Genomic DNA, 21406 nt, shown 5'->3' with positions numbered 1-21406 from the left:
TCACTGCCTGCCAGCCTTCACAATCTGCCCCCCTCCCCTATGTACTGATCTCTTCTCTTCCTATTTCAGAGCCTCTAAGAAGCCCTCTAGATCTCTGCGAGTGATTCCCACTACTTCACCACCCACCTTGTTTTCCAGCCTGACCCAGCAGCCACAATGCTCATGCTGTCACTTCCAGCTCTCTTCTCTAGGACCCTTTCTCCATCACCACCACCCAGTAACTCCTCCCTCTCCTGCTCAGTTAGCCTCATGCTGCTTCTCCAGGTCCCCAGCCACTCATAGCTCTCACTCACTCACACTGGCTTCCTCTGCTCATTACCAACCGTGCTCTCACTGTCAGCAATCTGCCAACCATGATGAATTCTTCCACTACCCACTTGTTTTTGCCTCCTGCCTAAATAGTGCTATTTCTTAAATTTGAGTCCCTTGATTCTATATTTTTCTTTAGCTCCTTTTGATTCTTTCCATCTTCTCAGACACCTTCTGCCATACTTTCCCCCCGCTATAATTTTATTCAGTTGCCCTTTGCATCTTTCCATGCTATCCCTGACCACAACTACCCATTGCCCTCCACAGACACACCAAATTGTTTCTTTGAAAAGTTCCTCCAAAGACCTTCTTTTGCTATTCTTCCCTGAAAAATCTCTGCAACAAAGGTTGTGCACTGAGGATGCTGCCTACTGAAACGGGCATTGACTTCTTCTGACTGACTCCAGCAATCTGATCTCATGCTCAGGTTAAGTTGCTCCTGGCACAGATACTTTTCTTGTGTTTATGCAGCATTTAGCCCTAAGAGGCTAGGGCATTAACCCAGTAGTACCCTCACCTGCACAGCAAGTAAATGATCCGTGGGTACCTGCTTTCTGCTGAAATCCCCTGCTGAAGGAAGCGATCCCTTCATCATCCCTCGGTACGGCAGTAACAACCGTTTCTTGCTGTTGAGCCTCTGAATCAATGTCAGTCAGCCTGTGTGGAGCTGCAAAATAGCTAGATGGCACTTGTGTATGTTGTAACGAGGTGTATCTGTTACACACAGCACTTCCACGCTCTCTTTTCTCAAAAGGAGCACGAATGCTTTTCCTTGAGAAGACACGTGAGTGGCATCGGAGGTGCTGCTCACACTTTGCCTAGAGTGGCTGTGGAGTTATCCTCACTTGGGAGGGGTCAGCCTGGGCTTCCTGAAGAAGGGAATATCATCAATGCTTGTTCCACCACCTTTAACACAGTATCAGGGTGGGGGAGTATGTGTACTCACATCTCTTCCACAGGAAGGCTGACCCCAAACGTTTGCTCCCAGTTGCTAAAAACATAAGTAACCACGAGGAAAAAAACAGTTTCTATGACCTGGTACACGTAATGGTTTGAAATCAGTTGTACACAACAATTTCCCCTCCCCAAAAATGTGCAGATAAGATAGGAAAAGTAAATATTCTCAAGTGACATCAAAAGCTAAGCGATCACAAAACTGTTTGTAGTCATTTGAAAGGAGAACGACAGAAGTAAATGGCATTGCCATACACACAAGAACACCACATTGTTTTTAGGATACCCAGGTCTGACTATAGCAGTGATGTGTGTATATATAATGAGTTTTTTAAAATTTTCCTGCTGTATCAGATAACTAAATCTTAGCTGAACATTAACAGTAACTTTCAAATAGCCCAATTATGCTCTGTGCCTTAAAGAGTTAACCATTATGTCAGGCACACTGTGGAAGTATAACTATGAAAAAGATCTTAATTCAGTTCTACTTCTCAGACAGTATATAAGGGGAGTTATATAGGTATATTCTTAGTGAAACCTTGTCTCTTCCCCACAAGATATTATAGCAGCTGTTCAACAGCTTTACAAGATTATTTTGTATTTGATATTTTACCCTGACATGGAAGAGTTAATAATGATTTATGATCCCAATTCAGTGACAAACAATAACTCCAAATGTATAACATAAATGCATACAAACCTGGATATAAAAATGATACCAAACCAATAATTTTAAGAATTTAATTTTTTTAATTACCATTACTTTAATAATATTTTTTCTCAAGGTGTTTTCCATAATAGGGGCCTGGAACTTTCTGAAACAGATTTTCCTGTCACTCAGAAGACAGAAAATGTGCTGACTTACACCCTCCCCCAAGCTCTCATGGCCACTTTTGGGTATCAGAGTAAGCAATTGCACCATCATCCAGCACCATATAGGTAGCTGTTTATGACACCTTTTAACAACATGCAATGAACTAGTTCCCAATGGTAATTTCAAGATAAATGTAGGCTAAATTAATTAAATTGTCTTGGTTGATATGTGACCACAACTTTCCACCATAGCTTTACAGAAAGCTCCTTGGGGCCTATTATGGCACAACACTTGGGAACGGGGTTTTATAAACAAATCCTCTGGAATGAGCATACACAAGAAAGGGAAGGGTCAGTTAAAGGAGATATAAAATGCAGTAAAATAGTGTGCTTATCACTCTGTTCTTTTCTTCAGAGCCCCATGGAATAAATTACATCAACAGATTCCTTCACATCTGTTTGCACATATAACTTGATCATGTTCATACATATGAATTTGGGCTGGAATTACATTTTTAAAAACTACTAACACCCCTTCTTTATTGGGGTAGTGAAGAAATTTTTTTAAAAATCACACTTACATGTGTTGAGATGTATTGGATCACATAGATATGTGGTAGATATTTAACGCAATAAAAACTAGGTTGTGGTTTTGTAAGAATGATCAAGTAATAAAGCAAGTAACACCGAAAGAACTTAAATCATACTTTGAACAAGAAAGCACAGGAATTAATGACAAATTGATGGTTATACAATTAGTGTTCACCATAGTAAACAGGAATATTCAGTGCTTTGGAATACTTACGCATTGCTGTGCAATGACATATTGAACATTTCCAGCCCAGGAAGAATGCCTGCGTGTCTAGGAGAAACTGATGTAGTAAAAGGAAAGTTATCTCCTGTCATTTCTTTGTGTTGTGGTGGAAGAGATGGTGTGTAATCATTTCTAATTTATGCAGAAGCTTTTTTAATGAACAGGAGTTTTACAGGAGTTTGGAGGAAAAAAAAAATTGCAACCTTATCTTCTTGGCAAAGATGGATTCTTATTATAGCATTTGGTCGTGATATGTGATATTCTTGTTCTGCTTAGCGCTAACTATTCACTGAGTGTCAACTACCTGAAAACTCTTTTGAGTTGCAGTCTGCTTCTTTCCCTCAGTTTTTGCTGCCTTGTCACCTGTTTACATCAGAAGACACGATATCCCATGAAATTTCCCACACCGAATTAATACTGACTTGGATAGTACTAGCTGAGTCAAACTGAATTACAGATGCATCTCAAGTGAGAACCCAGTCACTGAGATGTATGAGTAATTTCACACATGCAGTCATCCAAATGATCTCCATTCACTGTCCAAAACCTGGACTTTATGCCTTAAGCTCAAATTGCATGCTGTGAAGCCACAAGGGAAGCCAGTCAGTTCCAGCAGGATTTGTGCATCTGTGTGTTTCTTCCAACACCAAGTTGTCTGTTCACAGAACGAGAGCCTTAAAACTCCACGTGGGTCTGCAGTTCCTGTAAATAACACTCAAAATCGTTAAATGCTGGCACAATCACAGAGGGAGTATTTTCTGACTCGTTCTGTGCACTATATAGAGTGTACCACGGGTTGTAATTTCCCCTTTTGTTCGGTCAGTCAGTACAAGAGTCGGTTTTATTTCTCTGCTCGTTAAGTGTCTGTAAAGCAAAAGCAGCAGATAGACACCTATGTGAAGTAACTTTTTCAATGAAACGGTTTCAGATGCCTTTTCATAAAAGAGCCTTGGGACAAAGTTTACATACTGCAGCAAATTAAAGGTGCACGGTTGTCTAGTTGGTAGAAATTTCTCTATTGCTTATGTTTTATCTAAACCAATTCCCGACACCGGCTCCTTCTCCGGAGTTTATTCTTCATAATTAGCGTCTGCGGGTATCTCACCCCCCTGTCCTGACTGCCGAAACAGAACCCTGCCTGCCGCTTACTGAACTCGGTGTAAAAATAACCCGGAGTAGCTCCTCTCCAAGCACAGCGCAAACAGATCTGCGTTTCGGGAGCTGACGATCCGCCCTCTCCTCCTCTCCCGACACGCCGATCCCGCATCCCCGGGAGCCGGAGGCTGCACTGGCCGCGATGCTGCGCGGCGCAGCCCGGAGCGGCTCTGGCGAAGCGGGATCCAGACGTGGTCCGTCTGGACGTTGTCCCTGCGCGCTGCAAGGCAGCCCTGACACGCAGTGGGCTTCCTGCGGTCCCCCGCCGGGTCACAACGCGGATGCCCAGGACGGTGCGGGGATGCAGTTCCCCGGGGTGAGATCTCCCGCAACGCTCACCTCCCCCTCCTTGCCTTCGGTGTGAATGCCGGGTTAAAAGTAACGGGTTTCTGGCATTGCATAGAATCGGAACGGTTGGAAAAGACCTCCAAGATCATCTAGTCCAACCGTCGCCCTATATTCCTTACTAAACCATGTCCCTAAATCCCTCATCCAGCCTTTCGCTTGGGTTTCACTCCTTTGCTTTTGCTTCCATGTGCCACGCAGCCCGAAAACGAAGTTTCCCGACTCTCGCAGCCGCGCTCTCCCAGCCCTGCTGCTTTCCAAGATTCTCGCTCCGAGCATCGAAAAAGCGAAAACTACCTGGAAACCAGCCGCAAGCCCCAAACCGCCCAGAGGCTCCCACCCCGCCCCGTCCAGCCCGACCGTGACGCTGCCCGCAGGTGCCCCATCCCACCCTCCCCGCTCCCCGTCCCCGGGGCCGTGCGCTGACCCCCGGTCTCCCCCTCCCCCTCCGTGGGGCGGGAGGCGGCCCCGCCGCCGAACGGAGGGAGGGACCGGGGCGCTGCGGCGGCGACTTTGCTCTTTAAATCGCTCTCCAAAGCGGATTACGGCTGATCCCTCCACGTCACGCCGGAGTTGCCCGGGGGGCAGCTCTCCGCCGCCTCCCGCTCTCCTCCCGCGGGGCGTCGGGGAGGGCGGCGCAAGGGAGGAGAAGCTAAGCGAGGTGGGAGAGAGGGAGGGCGGAAGACGACGGGACGACGGGGCAGGGGGTGGTGGCGGGGGGGGGCGGGATGCCGCGGCGGGTTTAGCGGCAGCCGCCCCCGGGGGACGGGCGGAGCTCGGGGCGGGGGGGCGGGTGCCGCCCGTCGGTGCGTGCTGGCGCCCATGAAGCGCTGCCGCGGCGCGGCGCAGCCGGTGCCGGCGCGCTGAGCGGCCGCGGAGGCTGCCCTGCGCCGGGCGGGCTGCGAGCGCCCCGGCGGGCGGGCGGCCGCAAGCTCCCGGGCACCATGCAGAAAAGCGTGCGGTACAACGAGGGGCACGCCCTGTACCTGGCGCTGCTGGCCCGCAAGGAAGGCACCAAGCGCGGCTACCTGAGCAAGAAGACGGCGGAGACCAACCGCTGGCACGAGAAGTGGTTCGCCCTCTACCAAAACGTGCTCTTCTACTTCGAGGGCGAGCAGAGCGCCCGGCCCGCCGGCATGTACATGCTGGAAGGTTGCAACTGCGAGAGGGTGCCGGCTCCCAAGGGCTGCGCCGCCGGCAGCGCCAAGGATGCCGCGCTGGACAAGCAGGTACCGCCGCGCCGCGGGCAGCCCCGACGGCCGGCCCGCTCCCCCTCCGGCTGTGGGCCGGCCGGCTGCGGGGAGGGACTGGGGAGGGGGAGCGCCTGGCGCGGGCCCGGCTGCAGGGCGGGAGTGATGGAGGCGGGAAGAGGGCAGGCAGGGAGAGCCCCGGCGCAGCAGCGCTCCCGCGGTGCGAGGGCAGAGCGAGTCGCTTGCCGGAGCCCCGGCCGTCGGGGCGCTCGGGCCGCCTCCCCTCTCATCCCTCATGGAGAACGGCGGCGACGGGCCCCGGGCTTCGGCGGGGTGATCCGTGCCGCTCCCAGAGTGCTTGAGAGAGCAGCAGCTGCTCGGAAAGTGGCAAGGCCAGGAGATTTCCCATCACGTATAATGATCCTTCCTCCCTTCGCCCCTGCCCCGCCAGTGTCTACATGCCTGATTTCAGTAGGGTGCCCAGGGAGTAGCCTCTCACAAACTAGGTATTCAGTTGTCTTGATGCCGACACTTTTGTGAAACAGCTGGACTTTTCCAACCAGACTGAGCAGATGGAAGGTGCGAGTGGCCTGAAGTACTGCAACAGCTCAGGGGGACTCACTGAGTCACTGACCCCTCACTGAGCAAGCTGCGAGGGGCTTCCGCCTCTCTCAGTGATGCCGTGAGGGGTGACAGGCCCTCAGCTTTCTCTTGGGAACACTTCAGAGATGGGGGTCTGTGACTGGGAGGTGAGGGTGAGCGTGGGTGCTGATTTACAGCCTGCGCCACTCAGCAGAAGTCGGCGGGTTCTTTGCCAGGCAGGTGTGGTGAAGCTGGTTGTGCTTGCCATGGAAATGGTGGCGCAATGCTTGAGGCCGACCTTCTGTGAGCTTTCATCTGGTGAAGAACCCTGACAGCTTTGGTGGGATCCGTTCCTGTGAGGGGTGATGGGTCCTAACGCGTGAACCACCACTTTTCCCTCCCCTCCCCACCCCCCCGCCTTGGAAAGCTGATCAGTTTGCCATGCGCACGTGGAACAAGCAAGTGGTTAAATACTATCTGTGTATTACATAACCCTGAGGAAAAGGACACGGTCGTTGTTCAGTGTAGATATAACCACACGCCTTCTCTATTGCCTCATGTCAATCCCTGATTTTATTTGTTTCCTGGTTGAAATTTGTTTGAATCTGCATCTGGCGTGGGCTAGTGCCTCTCTTCCTGGATAGGAGAAACCAAACAGGTATCAAACTGGTTTGGAAAAGTTTGAGTGGCTGTAAGGAGGGTGGTTTCGAGCTGACGGCAGGCTCACAATCGGTTTCCTGCTGATTGTGAGAAAGGGACAGTGACCTAAGTCAGCTTCTGAAAACCGGCACATCTGTGTGCAGCGTGATAACTCTGCGAGGAGAGCTCAGAACCTCACCTTAGGTTTCTGCTGTTTTTTCCCACTCAGAACAAACAACTTGCGTGCTTAAGCAGCCTTTGAGATGGTAGATAGCTAATCAAGTGAACTTTGGGAACTTGGGATGGTTGTGGCCATGTCATCTTTGTCCGTCACTTCTAGCTTGTTGCTTTGAGGCATATATTTATGAGCATTGATAAATGGAGTGCTGGAGGATTCCCTAGATAAAATTAAATATGAATGTCTCCCTGTCTGCTTTACGTTGGCTCAGTACACTTGTTTATCGGTAGTGTTGTTAAACTCCGGCTTTGACTAAGAGAGCTGTGTGGAAACAATGCCTTTCCATATGTGTTCTGCTGGAATCTTAAGTCCTGCTTCAGTAGTGATGAATGTCTGAGTTGTTCGTAATTACATTTAGGGGTGCGAAATAATTACAGGGGGTGAAGCTGAATTTTGCTTTGCTTTAAACATGAACTATGGTCACACTTTTAACAGTAGCAGACTGCTGTTAAAGAGGTAGAACAGCATGTAGATTTTTTTTCATGGGATCCTAGTTTGAATTTTCAAAGCAGGCCACCAGAAAATACTTTTTCCCCATTCGCCTTTCACTTTGATGCAGAGCAAACTTTAGTGTGTGAGTAGTTTTTCCAGATGTTTACTCATTCAACTTCACTCTTGTTTGTATGTTCATACCAGACACAAACCCTTGCTAAGGTGTACAGGAAACCCACTCAGCGACTAGCACTGATCAGTCACAGGAAAAAAAGAGGAATACTTGGACATTAAAAAGTCCTTTTTATTCAGAAAACTCTGAAAACTCTGCTCATATTCTTACAGGTGTAAATTAATAGTCGGCAAACCTTCAGCTTATTATCAGAGGAAGACAAAGTTATTTTAATTAGATGATAATGAAAACTTGGTGTTGTACATGTTAACTACTGGCAGTGTAAAAATACTGCCTAGATTTAATTTGCTTTGATTTAACCACAGAAATGTATTAATGGAATTAAAAAAAAAGACAGAGGCTCTGTGCCACTTTTTTAAGAATCAGATTTCTCTTCTCCAAGAGAGAGAAAAGAAAAAGGTATGTTACTTTGGATTTAACTGGGTAATTTAGACATTGGAGTGGTACATACGTACGTATGTGCTATTGAATTGCACGAATGAGGGAGGGAGAGGAAGAATTAATCACACAAGAGAGCTTCATCAGCATCCTTTGAGTGGATATTTGAAAAAAACCTGCATTTTCTTTAAGTTATGTAACTGAAGATTATGGAAAATGCATGCAGGACAAATGGATTTTGTTTTCCTTAGTTTGCAGATCCTTTTAATTTTAGTGTGAGCTGTTTAAGGATCGCTTCTCAAGTCACATGCCAGGTAAAGAACTGTGCTGACAAGTTGTCAGAGTGCAGTGGGGAGAGGGTCTCGGAGCTGTGCTTCCCCATACAGGAGACTGCATTTCGGTCAACAGATGTGTTTAGGTTTGGGTATCCAGCTCCCAGAAATCCTAGCAGCTTAAATGATTTCACATTTAACCACTACTGGTCCTTGTTATGCCCTCCTAGCAGTCCATCATGAGCAGACATTAAAGTATTACAGGAACTGTGCCATCATTTTGTGGAAGATGCCAAATGCCTCCATAAGATTTGCTATAATATTAAAGTATTAAGAGCTTTAAAAAAAAAAAAAAAGTAAGGACAGAAGGTACTTTTTTTTCTCTGTGTGTGCGCCATTTCCATTAAGATATTAATGTATTCTTATCCTCGGAAAGATATTTGCTTCACAACAAATTCTTTTAAAAGTACCATACCTTTCTTAATATTAACAAACTGCATAATGCAGGATGTTTTTGATATTCTGAGAGCATGGGATCAAATCAGATCGAGTACATTGCAGATATTAAGTGATTTGTAGAGGGAGTTTTTATTTTTAAAGTGTTTTGATCTCCCTTGGATTTTAGAAGAGTTTTTGTAAATGCCAGACAGGTGTTGCTCTCGACTTGGATTTTCTGAAGGAATAGCAATGTGGAAGAAGCTGAGTTTCAAAGCAGTAAATTAGGACATGAAAATAACTACATGTGAAAAGCCTAAAGCCTGGTATTAGTTCCACTGTTTCTTCCTGCAGAAACTGTAGGCTGTAAACAAGTGCAGCTCCCAAGAAGTCTTCCACTGTGACAATGACAGACTTGATGAGAATGAATTTCAGCTTTTGTTTCAGAAACTCTGGAAATAGAATTGCTTTGTCCCTGTGAGTGGCTGGTCTCTTTCAGAAGTAAAATGAAATGCCTGAAAATTATGATTCCTGCAGTATTTTGTAGAAGGCTGGAACTTGTTATCCAGCAAGTTCACAGATTTTATTTATTTTTTTTTTAAAGACTATTGGAAATATGTGAACATAAGAACGTAAATATTATTGTTATTATTGTCTGCATTGGAAGGAGGCCTAAATGTTTAATTTCTTTTGTAACTGGAATGAATACATGGAAATGTTCTGATACAGTTATTAATAATTGTCTTAGTGTATTTAAGCTTGTAGATGTTACACGATTTGACCAGAGACTATTCTTTGTATCTTGCCTGCAATAATCTTCCTCCCACTTAGCAAAATTAAATGCAGTATTAAGTCCATGTCCCCACAGATTAACAGAATCCAATTATTTGAATTTTTTTCAGCTTGCTGTAGCTCTGTATTTATTTTATAAAGCACATAAGTGATTTTGCATTGGTTGAAACCTCTCTGTTTTACATACATTCCTTCAAGTGATAAGGCAGGCATATGCCACCAACAGCTTTTGCTGTACCCCTCTGCTAATTCAGTGTATATAAAACCTAGCAACAGCACTGAAAGGGCATTTTTTTCTCTGAAGATACAATGAAGTAAAAGTTCATCTCTTCAATTTTACTGGGCATGCACTCCCACCCCCTCCACCCCCCACATGTTGCTCGGCATCCTATGCCTGCTATATGTAGTGGGTAGCTGAGCAGCATTGTTATCTTTCTGGCAAGAGAGCTTGACACCTTCAGGTGTAATATTGTCCATAAATCTCTCTGCTTGCATGTGGGATGATCCAGTTCAAAGGTCCACCAGAGATGCCTGCATTTTAGAAATTTCCTGTAGCATTTAAAATATAATAATTTGTCTTCTCAGTAGATGAAAGAAAATTTGATAGGGTTTTTTTTCCTCCTCTAAACTTTTTTTTTTGGGTAGTTTTGCATGGCTGGGTGGAGGGAGGGTGGCTGCAGAGGTGGCTTCTGCAAGAAGCAGCCAGAAGCTCGCTGCAGGCCCCGCAGAGCAAACAGCAGCCGTCTCAAGGCTGGAGTCATTGCTGACCAAGGCCAAGCCCATTAGCAATGGTCACAGCGCCTCTGGGAATGACATTTCGGAGAAAAAACTGCAAACAGCTGTCTTTTACCCCCAGAGAAGGGAGTGAGAAGGTGTAAGAAACTGCGCAGGCACCAAGGCCGGTGAAGGCAGGGAGGAGGTGCCCCAGGTGCCGGAGAGAAAGATGCCCCTGCAGCCCATGGAGAAAGCCATGGTGGAGCTGGTGTCACCCCGCAGCCCATGGAAAAGGCTGAGACCCCACCAGCAGCCTGTGGAGAGGCCCCACGCTGGAGCAGGTGGAAAGTTTTAAGATATTAGTGCCATTGGTATTAGTGTTTTGTAAGACCCTCTTTGGCAAGAATGTCCCTGCCCATGGCAGAGCAGGTGGAACTAGATAATCTTTGAGGTCCCACCCAACCCAAATGATGATTGATTCTGTGATTCTTGCATGAAAACAACTTCGGGGTACCTAGCCCTTGTTTACTTCCCCAGGTAGACTCTGTCCTGCCTTCGCTGTTCAGGCACTGAGATAAGGCTATAGACAGAGTTTCTGAACAAATTAAAGAAATTTCGTTGGTTTGGGCTTTTCTGAGATGCATTTAAGGGCGAACTGCAAAACGAGTTGCTGATGTTGCGCTTAAGGCAAGCTCTTTCGAAGTGGTTGCCTCTGGCTCTTGGTGCAGAACTGTAAAGTGGTTTTACAGCGTGTTTTCTGGCCTAAGGCAACAGGAAGTAAATAAATAGAAAAATACAACCCTTGTCATCTCTCCAGGGACTGAACTTGGCTATTTGATAAATGCTTTGTGTTTACCTGCTTGCTTAGTAATGAGCACATTCTGGGGAAAGAGTGGGAAATCTCATGGCTATATTTATTGCTATTTTGGCAAAATTTCATTGTAACCCATGAAAATACATGGGTTTTGCTGTAGTGTCACAAAATGGGCTGTTTGTAACTATGCAGTTTGTAACTACCCAGCTGAGAAGTGAGTTACCTGTCTAGCTATTTTTGAAATGCCTCCCCTCATGAAAAGAAATCCATGCAGACGTAACTTGGAGAAGATTGATGCCATCAAACAGTTTAATATTAAACCTTTGGCTGCCTTAATCCATGTCAAGTCATTTTGGTCAGGAACTGGAGACTGATCCGTTGTTTTCCATTCTTGAGCGTTGCTCAGGCTTGGGGGCAAAAGGCAGCAAAAGACACTGCCTAGGTATCTTAGACCAAAGAGTAATTAAAAGAATAATGGGAGTGTTGGTAGTGAGACCAGATTTTGCTGAGACAAAGATTAAAGAGAGACCACAGGGTGAAGTCCTTAGCATTTCTCTGAGAGGTATTGCAAGATCCTGAAATATTACAGTATGCTTTAACAGAATTGCGTAGTCCTTAATTAAGTTATTGGAAAAATAATTAGATCCCAGGCAAATGACATTTCACAAAGGCTTATTTGCGGAGCTACTAGGAAATCCTTTTAGCTAACAGGTGAAATGTCAGCAAGTGAAAGACTGGAAGCAGGTTAGAACTAAATTAGAACTGCATCCCAAAGTGTAAAGACCAAAAATGTCACAGAAACACTTACCATGTCAGAATAATGTGTTCCACCTTCTCAACCTTAAACATCACATGAAGGCTGTGCAAAGTGACCAGAACCTACGTACAACAGTGTAGTTCACACACCAGTAACGTGTGCACTGAAACACAGAATCACCAGGTTGGAAAGATGTTTTGAGATCACTGAGTCCAACTGTACGTGTCCTCTACTAACCCATATCCCTGAGCACCTCATCTACCTATCTTTTAAATACCTCCAGGGATAATGACTCAACCGCCTCCCTGGGCAGCCTGTTCCAATGCCCAATAACCCTTTTGATGAACTTTTACCTAATGCCTAAGATGATTTTTTTCCGGATGTCTCCATCCCTGACCACCAACCCAAGTGGCAGGAGCCACGGAGCGCAGCAGCCAAACATCCCCAGCAGGTCTGGAAGCTGGTGAAGCAAACCTGCTGGGAGTAGAAGGCAGTTTTCTCTCTCTCAACACACAAATTTCGTTCTTCCACCAGTCTTACAACCAGTGCTGCTACAGTTTTCATTTTGTCTCCTTTGTGTTGATTTGGTTTGATCTGTTTCGTTCCTCAGAGATAAGAGGAAATCTGTAAAAAAAAAAAAAACAATTCTGTTCACATAAAAAAAGCAAGTCAGTCCACAACCTGCTGAATAATTATAGTCCATTTATCTTAATTTGCCTTTATTTGACTTTGAAAATAGATTTGGATTTTTTTTCTTCATCATCATCTGAGCAGACTGGTAAGGCACGCACCCCATTTTCTGGTTGCGTGCTAACTCTATTAATTTCCCACCAGCCAGAGCCTCTTACATTTCTGTAGTAATATGGCAGCATTATATAGCAGTCTTTATATATTTATATGCGATCATTAGCGATATATAAGCATTTTTTTGATCCACTTGCTGAGGATTTTCCATCCTACCATTCTGCGTGTACAATTAAAGCCGTTGTGGTTGCTCAGCTTGGCTGCGTCTATTGTAAGTGCCAGTCATGTTTTGCCACTTGCAGTATTGTCTGTGTTACTGAGCAGCTCGTGCAAAGAGGGAAGGGATGGGGCATGATTTGATTTGGCCTGTTGTGGTTCCTGGTGTCTCTGCATTGCATCTTGAGCAACAGTGACATCAAACCCAGTTGGTGTCGTGTAATGTGTGTGTAAAGAGCTGATTGCTGCAGGGCCCTCTGCCCGCATTGCAGGTGCAATTTCCACTTACAGTAGAGCAGAATCACACCAAAGAGAGACTCTTCAGTGGAGTAAATCATTAATGTAGACCTCATGGAGGCTGTGAAGAGAGGCAGGTCTGAAAATACCAAACCACCACCGCTTTTGGCCCTTCTTAATGACAGATTTTTGCCGCTAGCAGTACCCCACTTCTCCAGAGCCACCACTTCAAAGCACACTTGGTACCACGGCTGCTGCAGAGTCTGAGGCAACACGAACCCATTTTTCAGTGTGAATGTTCCAAGTGTTCTCACTTTGTGCTTCCTAAAGTGGCAGTGGACTGGCCAAATTTAGGTACTCTTCCATAGATCTGCTGGCAGGGGGAGCAGGAGGGGGCTGTGTAAGTTTTGGCTGGATTTAAAACAATGTCGATGTTTGTTTGTTGCCTGACTGTTGACCAGCCACAGCAGTTCAGAAAGAGGGTGTTATCTGCCTGTTCATGTACTTGAAGGAAAATGAGATTCCACATAGAACATCTTTTCAGTTTTTTCTTTCTACCCAGCCTTTACTGATGCTGAAGATTGATTGAGGGACAGGTTTTCTTTTTTAACACCATGCCTCTGCTCTAGATGTCTAGGAACATATGCTTACAGTCTAGCTTCCAATGTGGGTTTTTTTTTGGTTTTGGGTTTTTGGATTTTTTTTGATTTACTAATCACACAGGGTTTTCTGTTGGAGGTACAGAATCAGTGTGCACAGAAACAGAGGCTTCCCCAATTCAGTCCAGCCATTTCAACATCTCTGTTGTATTTCCCATGAGCTCGGAACTGAGTTTTATTAGGAAGTGCTTATAAAATGCCAATTCAGAACTGAGCTATGTTGTCATAAGTGATTTTATGTCCACTGCCTTCCAGTGGAAGGGTTTTATCGTGACAGATCTAATCAGTTCCACTGCTTATGTTGAAAAGGCGGATTCTGTTTTAAGAATTAAATGCTTTAACTATTGAAAAGGATCTGGGATTATATTCTCCCCCTTTTTCTCATGGCGTGGAACAGTCGCTTTTGTCCATTTTTTTGCCTTTTGTGTTTTTGACAATGGTACAATGGCCGAGTAACAGAAATTATATGCTGCTTAATAGTTCTGCAGTTTTGACCTAGTGTGGTTCAAGATCCTGAATTACTGTGAAATTTCCATTGCACTACACCGTGTTCTTTGCAATCTTGATCTCAGCAAGCTTATTATATTGTTGTTTATAAAATGGTGTGCCTCTGTTTAGCGTTCTTGGAATAAATTATAAACTCTAAATGTATACCTGCAATAGTGGAGAGATCCTGCTCATGCAACTTCAGGTGCCCCACACGAGCTAGATCTAGTTGGCAGGCAGTGAAAGCTTAGCCAGTACTCCCAGAGCAGCCTGAAGAACTGAATTAGGTGTTTGCATTCATTACACTGAACCAATCCCACCAAATCTAATGACTACATCGTGGTTGACTGTCACGTGAGCTGAGATGCCTGCATCACGTGTGGACACCTGTGTCCCAGGCACCTCAGATAAATTCTGCTGCTGTCGCTGGGAACATCTGCTGGTTTTTCACCCTTCCACCTGTGAGAAATGAGTGTTCATGGCTACAGACAAAGTTCTGAAGTTTCCCGTGCCAGACCCTAAAATATACTATGTTACTGCTGTTTCTGCTTGATGTTTTTGGTGTATGTTGGAAGTTCAGGGTGGTTGAAGAAGACCACTGGTTCTTTTTCTTTCTGCTTTCTGTTCACTTCTCCCTTTTGTTTCCAGTTTGTTTCTCCTGTTTCAGCTAATGCCAGAGACTTTACGTTCTTCTCTGGAGTTATGGAGATCATGTTCAACAACTTCGCTGGAGTCTCGCTGATGTCCTCAGAATTAAATCAGGAATTGATTTTTAACCCTGTGCATTCATGGATGCCCAGACATGACAAGAAAAGTGCAACCTTATTTTTTGCATTAGTCATATTCTCTTCCACTTGGCACTCAGAACAATTTTAGAGAAATACTAAAAATGCTCCTTCCTAATAAATCTGTGAGGGAGAGTTTAAAATTTATGGGCCACCTGCAGAGCTCATTTAAGAGAAAGATGGAAGACAGAGGAGTGGAGGTATCCGACATTGCTTTCTGTGTCATGCAGGTATTTGTGAGTACAGGTGAAGGCAAGAAGGAATGGCAATGACATGATAATACTGTTGTTGCCTTTGACAGCGGAAGTATTCTTACCTGTTCCTAGGGCCCTGCCAAGAACATCAGGTCAGGGGCTCCTGGGATGGTACTTAGCCTTATGTATGTAATTTGCCAAGGATATTTGTTGGATTTGTGCCTGTGAGGTATTTAGCTTATAGCTTTTCTGCCCCAAGAAGTGAATGATAATTGAAGGTATGTTGGATGAGCTGGGGAACAGCAATGGGGGTTGAACTGGGACATCCAGATTAACTGGTGCTTCCAGACTCTGCAGTCTCCCAGACTTACAGAATCCAGGAATCACAGTGTTTTTGCAATGTGAAGCATTGTGAGGAAGTACATGCCTTGTCCCTCAAGTGGGTATCCCACAGCAGGATACTCCTGTGCTAGTGCAGTGTCAGGTCCAGGTGCTGCAGTTGAGTCCCTGCAGGTATTACTGTGTGTCTGTCTGTGTTTTCTGTCTCCTCTGTGAAGTCCAAGGAGGAGTTGTGTGCACAGAGTAGGGATGCAGGATCTAGCACCCACTGAAGAAGGACACCTGAGGCCTTTTGAGCAGCCCCATGGTCAACACTTTCTTCTGTGTTGTGATGTGCTCTGGAGTTTCAGGAGATCAGTTTCTTTCCTGGGACTACCTTCTCATTAAGTATTGAAAGGAAGAATTGTGATTAAAGGGGAATAATTTGCTAAATGGCTTTTCTACCCTACTACCCCACCCCACCCCTTCTGAGCATTTGCAGTATGTGAGGTGTGAGGCTGAAGGGTGAGAACGATGATTTCTTGGTAATACCAGACCCCCACCTGCAGGCACTAGATTAAGTCTTTTGCCTAGGGTCTCTGAAAAATGAACAAACCACATCCATGAGGTATTTTACAGTAATTAATTGTTGGTTTGGGGACCCAGCTTGGCACAGGAGCTAGGCATGCAAAGGCAGAAGTGATCTCTGTGAAAGCAGTGGTTTAAACAAGTGAAAGTGCCTTTTAAATTCCAAAGGCTGATGCTTTTTCAGATCACACGTCCAGTCTGAGTTGCATCTGAAACTGCTGGCTTTTGTGTCGATAGCACTTGCAGTAATTCCTTCTTGCCTTACTGGCTGTTGTGGAAACAAACGTGTTAATTCTAAGGACACATCTGAATGACAAAATGAGAGGCGTCATAGGACACCATAGGAAAAGTTTCTGAGCTCTACTGATTCAAGTGCAATCGATCAAGAAAGGAGATGTGCATTCAAGAATCAAAACAAAGCAAAATACAAATTCAAGTCTTTTGTATGTGGCAACTGAACTAGGATCTGCTGGAAGGAGACTCATGCAGTAAAGGATAACAATCACTACGCTTGCTCACATGGGACTAAATTAACGATGCACAAGGCAGCCTCAGATGGGTGCTTCTCACCTTTGTATATCTGACTTTGTAATCTAATGCCAAAAACTGAAATAAAAGAACACCAAACCCCAAAATAAAAACCAACATGGAATTAAGGTGTCAAGTGCATGTAAAAAAAAAATAAATCTTTTTGACCCACATGATTATATTACAGAAACACTGAGATACAGACAGTTCATTTCGCTGCAGGTTTTCTATTGTAGTAGTGGGTGTAAGCTTGCAGGACTTAGACTAGGGTTTTTTTCTCATATTTTTGCTGCCTACTGCAGATGGAAGTTTCGTAAGTGCATTACTTGGTGGCCTGAGGGAGAGCCTAGCTTGCTGGTGTCCAGTATTATATGGTCCAGAGTGTGCAGCGACCTGAGAGAGCTCTTGTCATCAGCAGCACGAAAATCGCTGCAGACCTTCAGCGAAGTCATGTCTGCACCATGTACAGTCGTACTGAAACGCTTCCGAGCGATCCTCTTCCCTGAATGCTGCATTGCCGCCCTGTAGCTTAGCAGCGGGTAACTTGGCTGCATGCCAGTGAAGTGAACCAAGTAAAGGCAGCCACTCAGATGTACTTGACAATTCAGAGTAGTGCCAAGTGGTTCCATGTGAAATAAATAAATGGGAAAAGTTACCTTCCAGGGAAGGGGCAAAAGTGATACCTTCCCAGCGTGTTTTTAGATAGGTTTCAGAATCAGCACCACAGACGGGTTTGGGTTGGAAGGGACCTTTAAGTCCATCCAGTTCTGCACTCGTGCCACGGGCAGGGACACCCTCCACTAGCCCAGGGTGCCCCAAGCCCCATCCAACCTGTCCTTGAACCCTGCCAGGGATCCAGGGACAGCCACAGCTTTTCTGGGCAGCCTGGGCCTTGGCTTCACCATCCTCACAGGGAAGGATTTCTTCCTCATACCTCATTTTAGTCTCCCCTCCTTCAGCTGAAGGCCATTCCCCATTGTCCTATCACTATGTGTCCTTGTAAACAGTCCCTTTCCAAATTTCTTGTACTAAGTACCTTCAGGTACTGGAAAGCTGCAGTAAGGTGTCCTCAGAGCCTTCTCTTCAAGTCCAACTGTCTCAGGCTGTATTCACAGGAGAGGTGCTCCAGCCCTCTGATTATCTTTGTGGCCCTCATCTGGACTCACTCTAAGAGGTCCATGTCTTTCTTACGTGGGGGACCGTGGAGCTGGATACAATACTCCAGGTGGGGTCTCATGAGAACAGAGCAGAGGCACTGAATCACCTCCTTTGGCCTTCTGGACACACTGCTTTTGATGCAGCCCAGGACACATCCTGTGTTGGCCTTCTGGGCTGCAGATGCACATAGCCAACTCACGTTGGGCTTTTCATCAGTCAACTCCCCAAAGTCCTTCTCCTCAGGGCTGCCCTCAGTGCATTCTCTGCCCAGTCTGTAGTTGTGCTGGGGACTGCCCTGAACCATTTTCTTAAAGTTCACTGACTGTCTACAAATAACACATTGATTTTTTTTGTTCTATTTTTACTTTTTTGAAGACAGCTGACTACACATGCATCTTATGTGTGTTCACAGGCTGATGATACAGAATAAAAGAATGGTTATTTGAGTTATGTATGTCCTGGGTGCATTTGCTTCCTGAGCCCCTCACTCCCTGTGGCCTCTTGGTATATCAGTTTCCTGACTGCCTTACTTCTGCAGTACTAAACCAGGCCTAATGGTGCTTCCCATATGCTACCATATGGGTAACACCATCTGCATGGGGATATTTGTTTATCCTTGCAGTATTTTAGGGTGTTCATCTGTGACTTAATGGGTGAACGCAGAAGTGGTTACTGAGTTAGTCATAACGTATCGCGCGCGTGTTTTTGCACACAGGAGAACCACATGGTGAGACCTGAGAAGTGCCTAATCCTGCAGCTGGGATATTGCTCTTGTAATTCATGACTTTATTTCCCTCTGCTGCTGAGGTCTTTTGTGGACAGCTTGGATATTTGTCCTTCCAGGCAAAATACGCCTGCTAGTCCTGTTGACATCAGTTGTAAAACCTCTAGTTTCAGGCATTTCAGTTTTGATGCATCTAACTGAAATTTGAGTTAGTTGCTTTCTCCTTTTTTTGTGTGTTTGTGTGAGTAAGTCAATTGTATTTATACAGGTCCTCTTAGTACTACTTAAGCTAATGGGATGCTTCTCTGTCAAGACTTACGATGTTGGTAATCACTGAAATTCGCTGCTAGGCTAACACTGCATCGTTGTAGACACCTTACATAATTTTTCTGGTGTCCTTCACTCTCAGTCTTAACTTTCAGTGTTTGTAAATTTCAAACTGTTTGTTTTCTTTCTGTGGTTTATTCTCTGCCCCAGAAATATTAATGAAGTGTTCCGTTCTTTGAGCTCACGCCTCGTGTGTACAGTGCTGGGGATGCTGTATCAGGTTGGATAGACTCTCTGCTCATCTCATTGAGATCATACCAGAAAATGCTTCAATGTGCTAGCAAGAGGGAACATAGGAACAAAACCAAATACTTTCGTAAGACTTGCTTCATCACTTGAACTCTCCTTATGGCTTCTCAAATGCATTGTGTCCTACTTGTGCAACTGCTTCAGTAGCTTCCAGGGCAACAATTTTTATTCCTCAGTTTGCTGAGAGATACTGGCTTTCTACTGTTGTTTTCAAGATGGATGGAGAAGTGTAAGCAATGAAGCCTCCCTTATTCAGACTGTGGTTACTTTAAAATTCAGAAGAATTCACGTACTTCACTCAGTTTCCATGCAACAAGCTTGGAAGGACTACTGTGGTGTAAGCCCCAAAGAGCTGTTGTGGATGGTGCACTGCAAGGTGTGGATTATACCTGAGAGACTACACTGTAGTGTTTGTAATCTGACTGTGAGCCCTTGGGTGTTAATATATCTCCTCACCTGTCTCATGCCTGCAGGATGGCTTCCTGTAGCAAGCACCCTTCTGACCACAGTCCACTCTATGATTCTTTAACTCATGTCTTAGCTATTTGGTCTTGCTATTGCCAAAATTCCGTACATTTAATTTTGTGGGTCAGGTACTGTATTTCTAGGAGGTAGGAAATGTGTAAGACCTCAGGTGGAGACCTAATGAATTGGCTACGTGACAAGAATAAGAGTAAATGTTGAGTCAGCTTTAAATGGCCTGTAGAAGCAGCTGAATGTCCAGAACAAGCACTAATGATTTGCTTTTCAAAGGTCACACAGCAATTCCAAGTAATTTTGAAAGCAATTCAGATTTTTGTCTCTAATGTTGCTTTTTGACCTCTGTGGTGGAGTGTGAGATTTGTTGAGTAGGAACAGAAAAACATGCAACATCTAAGGCATCTTGTCTTTTTGAATTGTGTTTTTTCATCATTCTTAATATCTTTAGAAGTCGGGACTTTGCCTCCTTACTATAATGTCTCTGAGAGTAGAAATAGCAGGGATTTTTGCTATAAATTATTCCAGTTTAATTTAAAAATTCAGGATTTTCTAAATTATTGAGTGACTCAGGGACACAAGACTCATTGACTTTGAATCATCCATAGTCTCTAATGATGTTTTGTATCCAAACTTGTTGGTTGGGTGAACCTCATATTGCGATCTTGAAGATTTGAAGGCTGTAGAGTGGCCTGGAAGAAGTTCCTGAAGACTGGAAGAGAGCAGATAGCACTTCCGTCTTCAAGAATGGCAGAAAGATAGATTCAGGGATGTACAAGTCATTTAGTTAGTCTCCTTGTCGTCCCTGGGAAGGTGATAAAGAAAATCCTCCCAGAAAGCGTTTCCACACACATGACTACAAGAAGGTAATTGGGAGTGGTCAGCATGGATTTACAAAGGGGAATTCATGGCTGACCAATGTGATCGACTTCTACAGTGAAGGGATTGACTTAGTGGACAAGGGGAGAGTAGTGGAGGTTTTTCACCTTGACTTTAGTAAAGTCTTTGATACTATCTCCCTCAACATCACCCCTGTAGACAGTTGATGACAAAGTATGGGTTAGGTAAGTGGACAGTGATGTGAAATGAGAACAGGCTGAGTGACCAGGCCCAGAGGATGAGTAAAAGGTGATGTCAAACCTTCACCCAGGACATTCAGTTCTAAGAGAGAGCTGTTGGCCCAAATAGTAGGAATTTTTTTTTTTGTAAAGGAAAACTTCAGGGCTTCCCACTTCACTTTCTTACATTTTCTACTCTGCTTGTTGTCAGGAAGTAAAGCCATGGGTGAAAATAAATACATATGCCAGGACATTGTTTTAAAGTTGCTGTACAGTGATCAGTCTTAGTTTTCTTTCTCTGGAAGAAATTTAATATTGGCTCAGCAACTTAGCTGGTGTGTTACTGAGAACCATAACAAAAATTTGAATTCAAGATTTCTCTGAAAAGTAAAAAGATGAAAATTCTTTCAGTGCTTTTATGGGTTTGATATGCTTTTTCTTTTTCTTCTTTGTGCATACATTAGTGCAGCATGTATGTGGCATGCATTTTCTACTTCAGTTCTTTTCTGTTTACTGCGGGAGTGAGAGAGGTTGTTTTCTTTTTAATGATTTCCCATCTGATTTAAATTTGAAGTAGTCATTCTGGTTTGGCAAACATTTAGATTGTAGCAGGAAAAAATTGTGCAACTAGAATAAACTTAACTTTAAACTTTTTGTGTTAATGAGCAGAATGTGATATAACTCTTGCTAACTAAAACCGGAGCCTTTTTTCCTTCTCTTGAGGTGCTTGGAGTATATCCATAATTCAGCCTTTTTCTGCTTTTGTTTTCTCCTTGTGCGGAGCAGTAATAATATTTACAAAATACTTAGTTTTGCTACCCTGGGAAATGTA

General features: G+C 44.7%; 1 protein-coding gene across 1 annotated transcript in view; it reads left to right on the top strand.

The window, feature by feature from the left end:
- Nucleotides 1-5334: 5334 nt before the first annotated feature.
- Nucleotides 5335-21406, top strand: part of RASGRF2 (Ras protein specific guanine nucleotide releasing factor 2) — a gene marked incomplete at both ends in the record, with an annotated part of 125822 nt that continues 109750 nt past the window's right edge. Inside the window, one exon of the mRNA XM_084278903.1 lies at nucleotides 5335-5619. Coding sequence (XP_084135029.1) covers nucleotides 5335-5619 — 285 coding nt within the window. The remainder of the gene's footprint in view (nucleotides 5620-21406) is intronic.

Source organism: Gallinula chloropus (assembly GCF_964237585.1).
Source record: "Gallinula chloropus genome assembly, chromosome: Z".
NCBI classification, from domain to species: domain Eukaryota; kingdom Metazoa; phylum Chordata; class Aves; order Gruiformes; family Rallidae; genus Gallinula; species Gallinula chloropus.
Note: the sequence above shows the minus strand (reverse complement) of the source record. Positions and strands in the feature narration are given on the sequence as shown.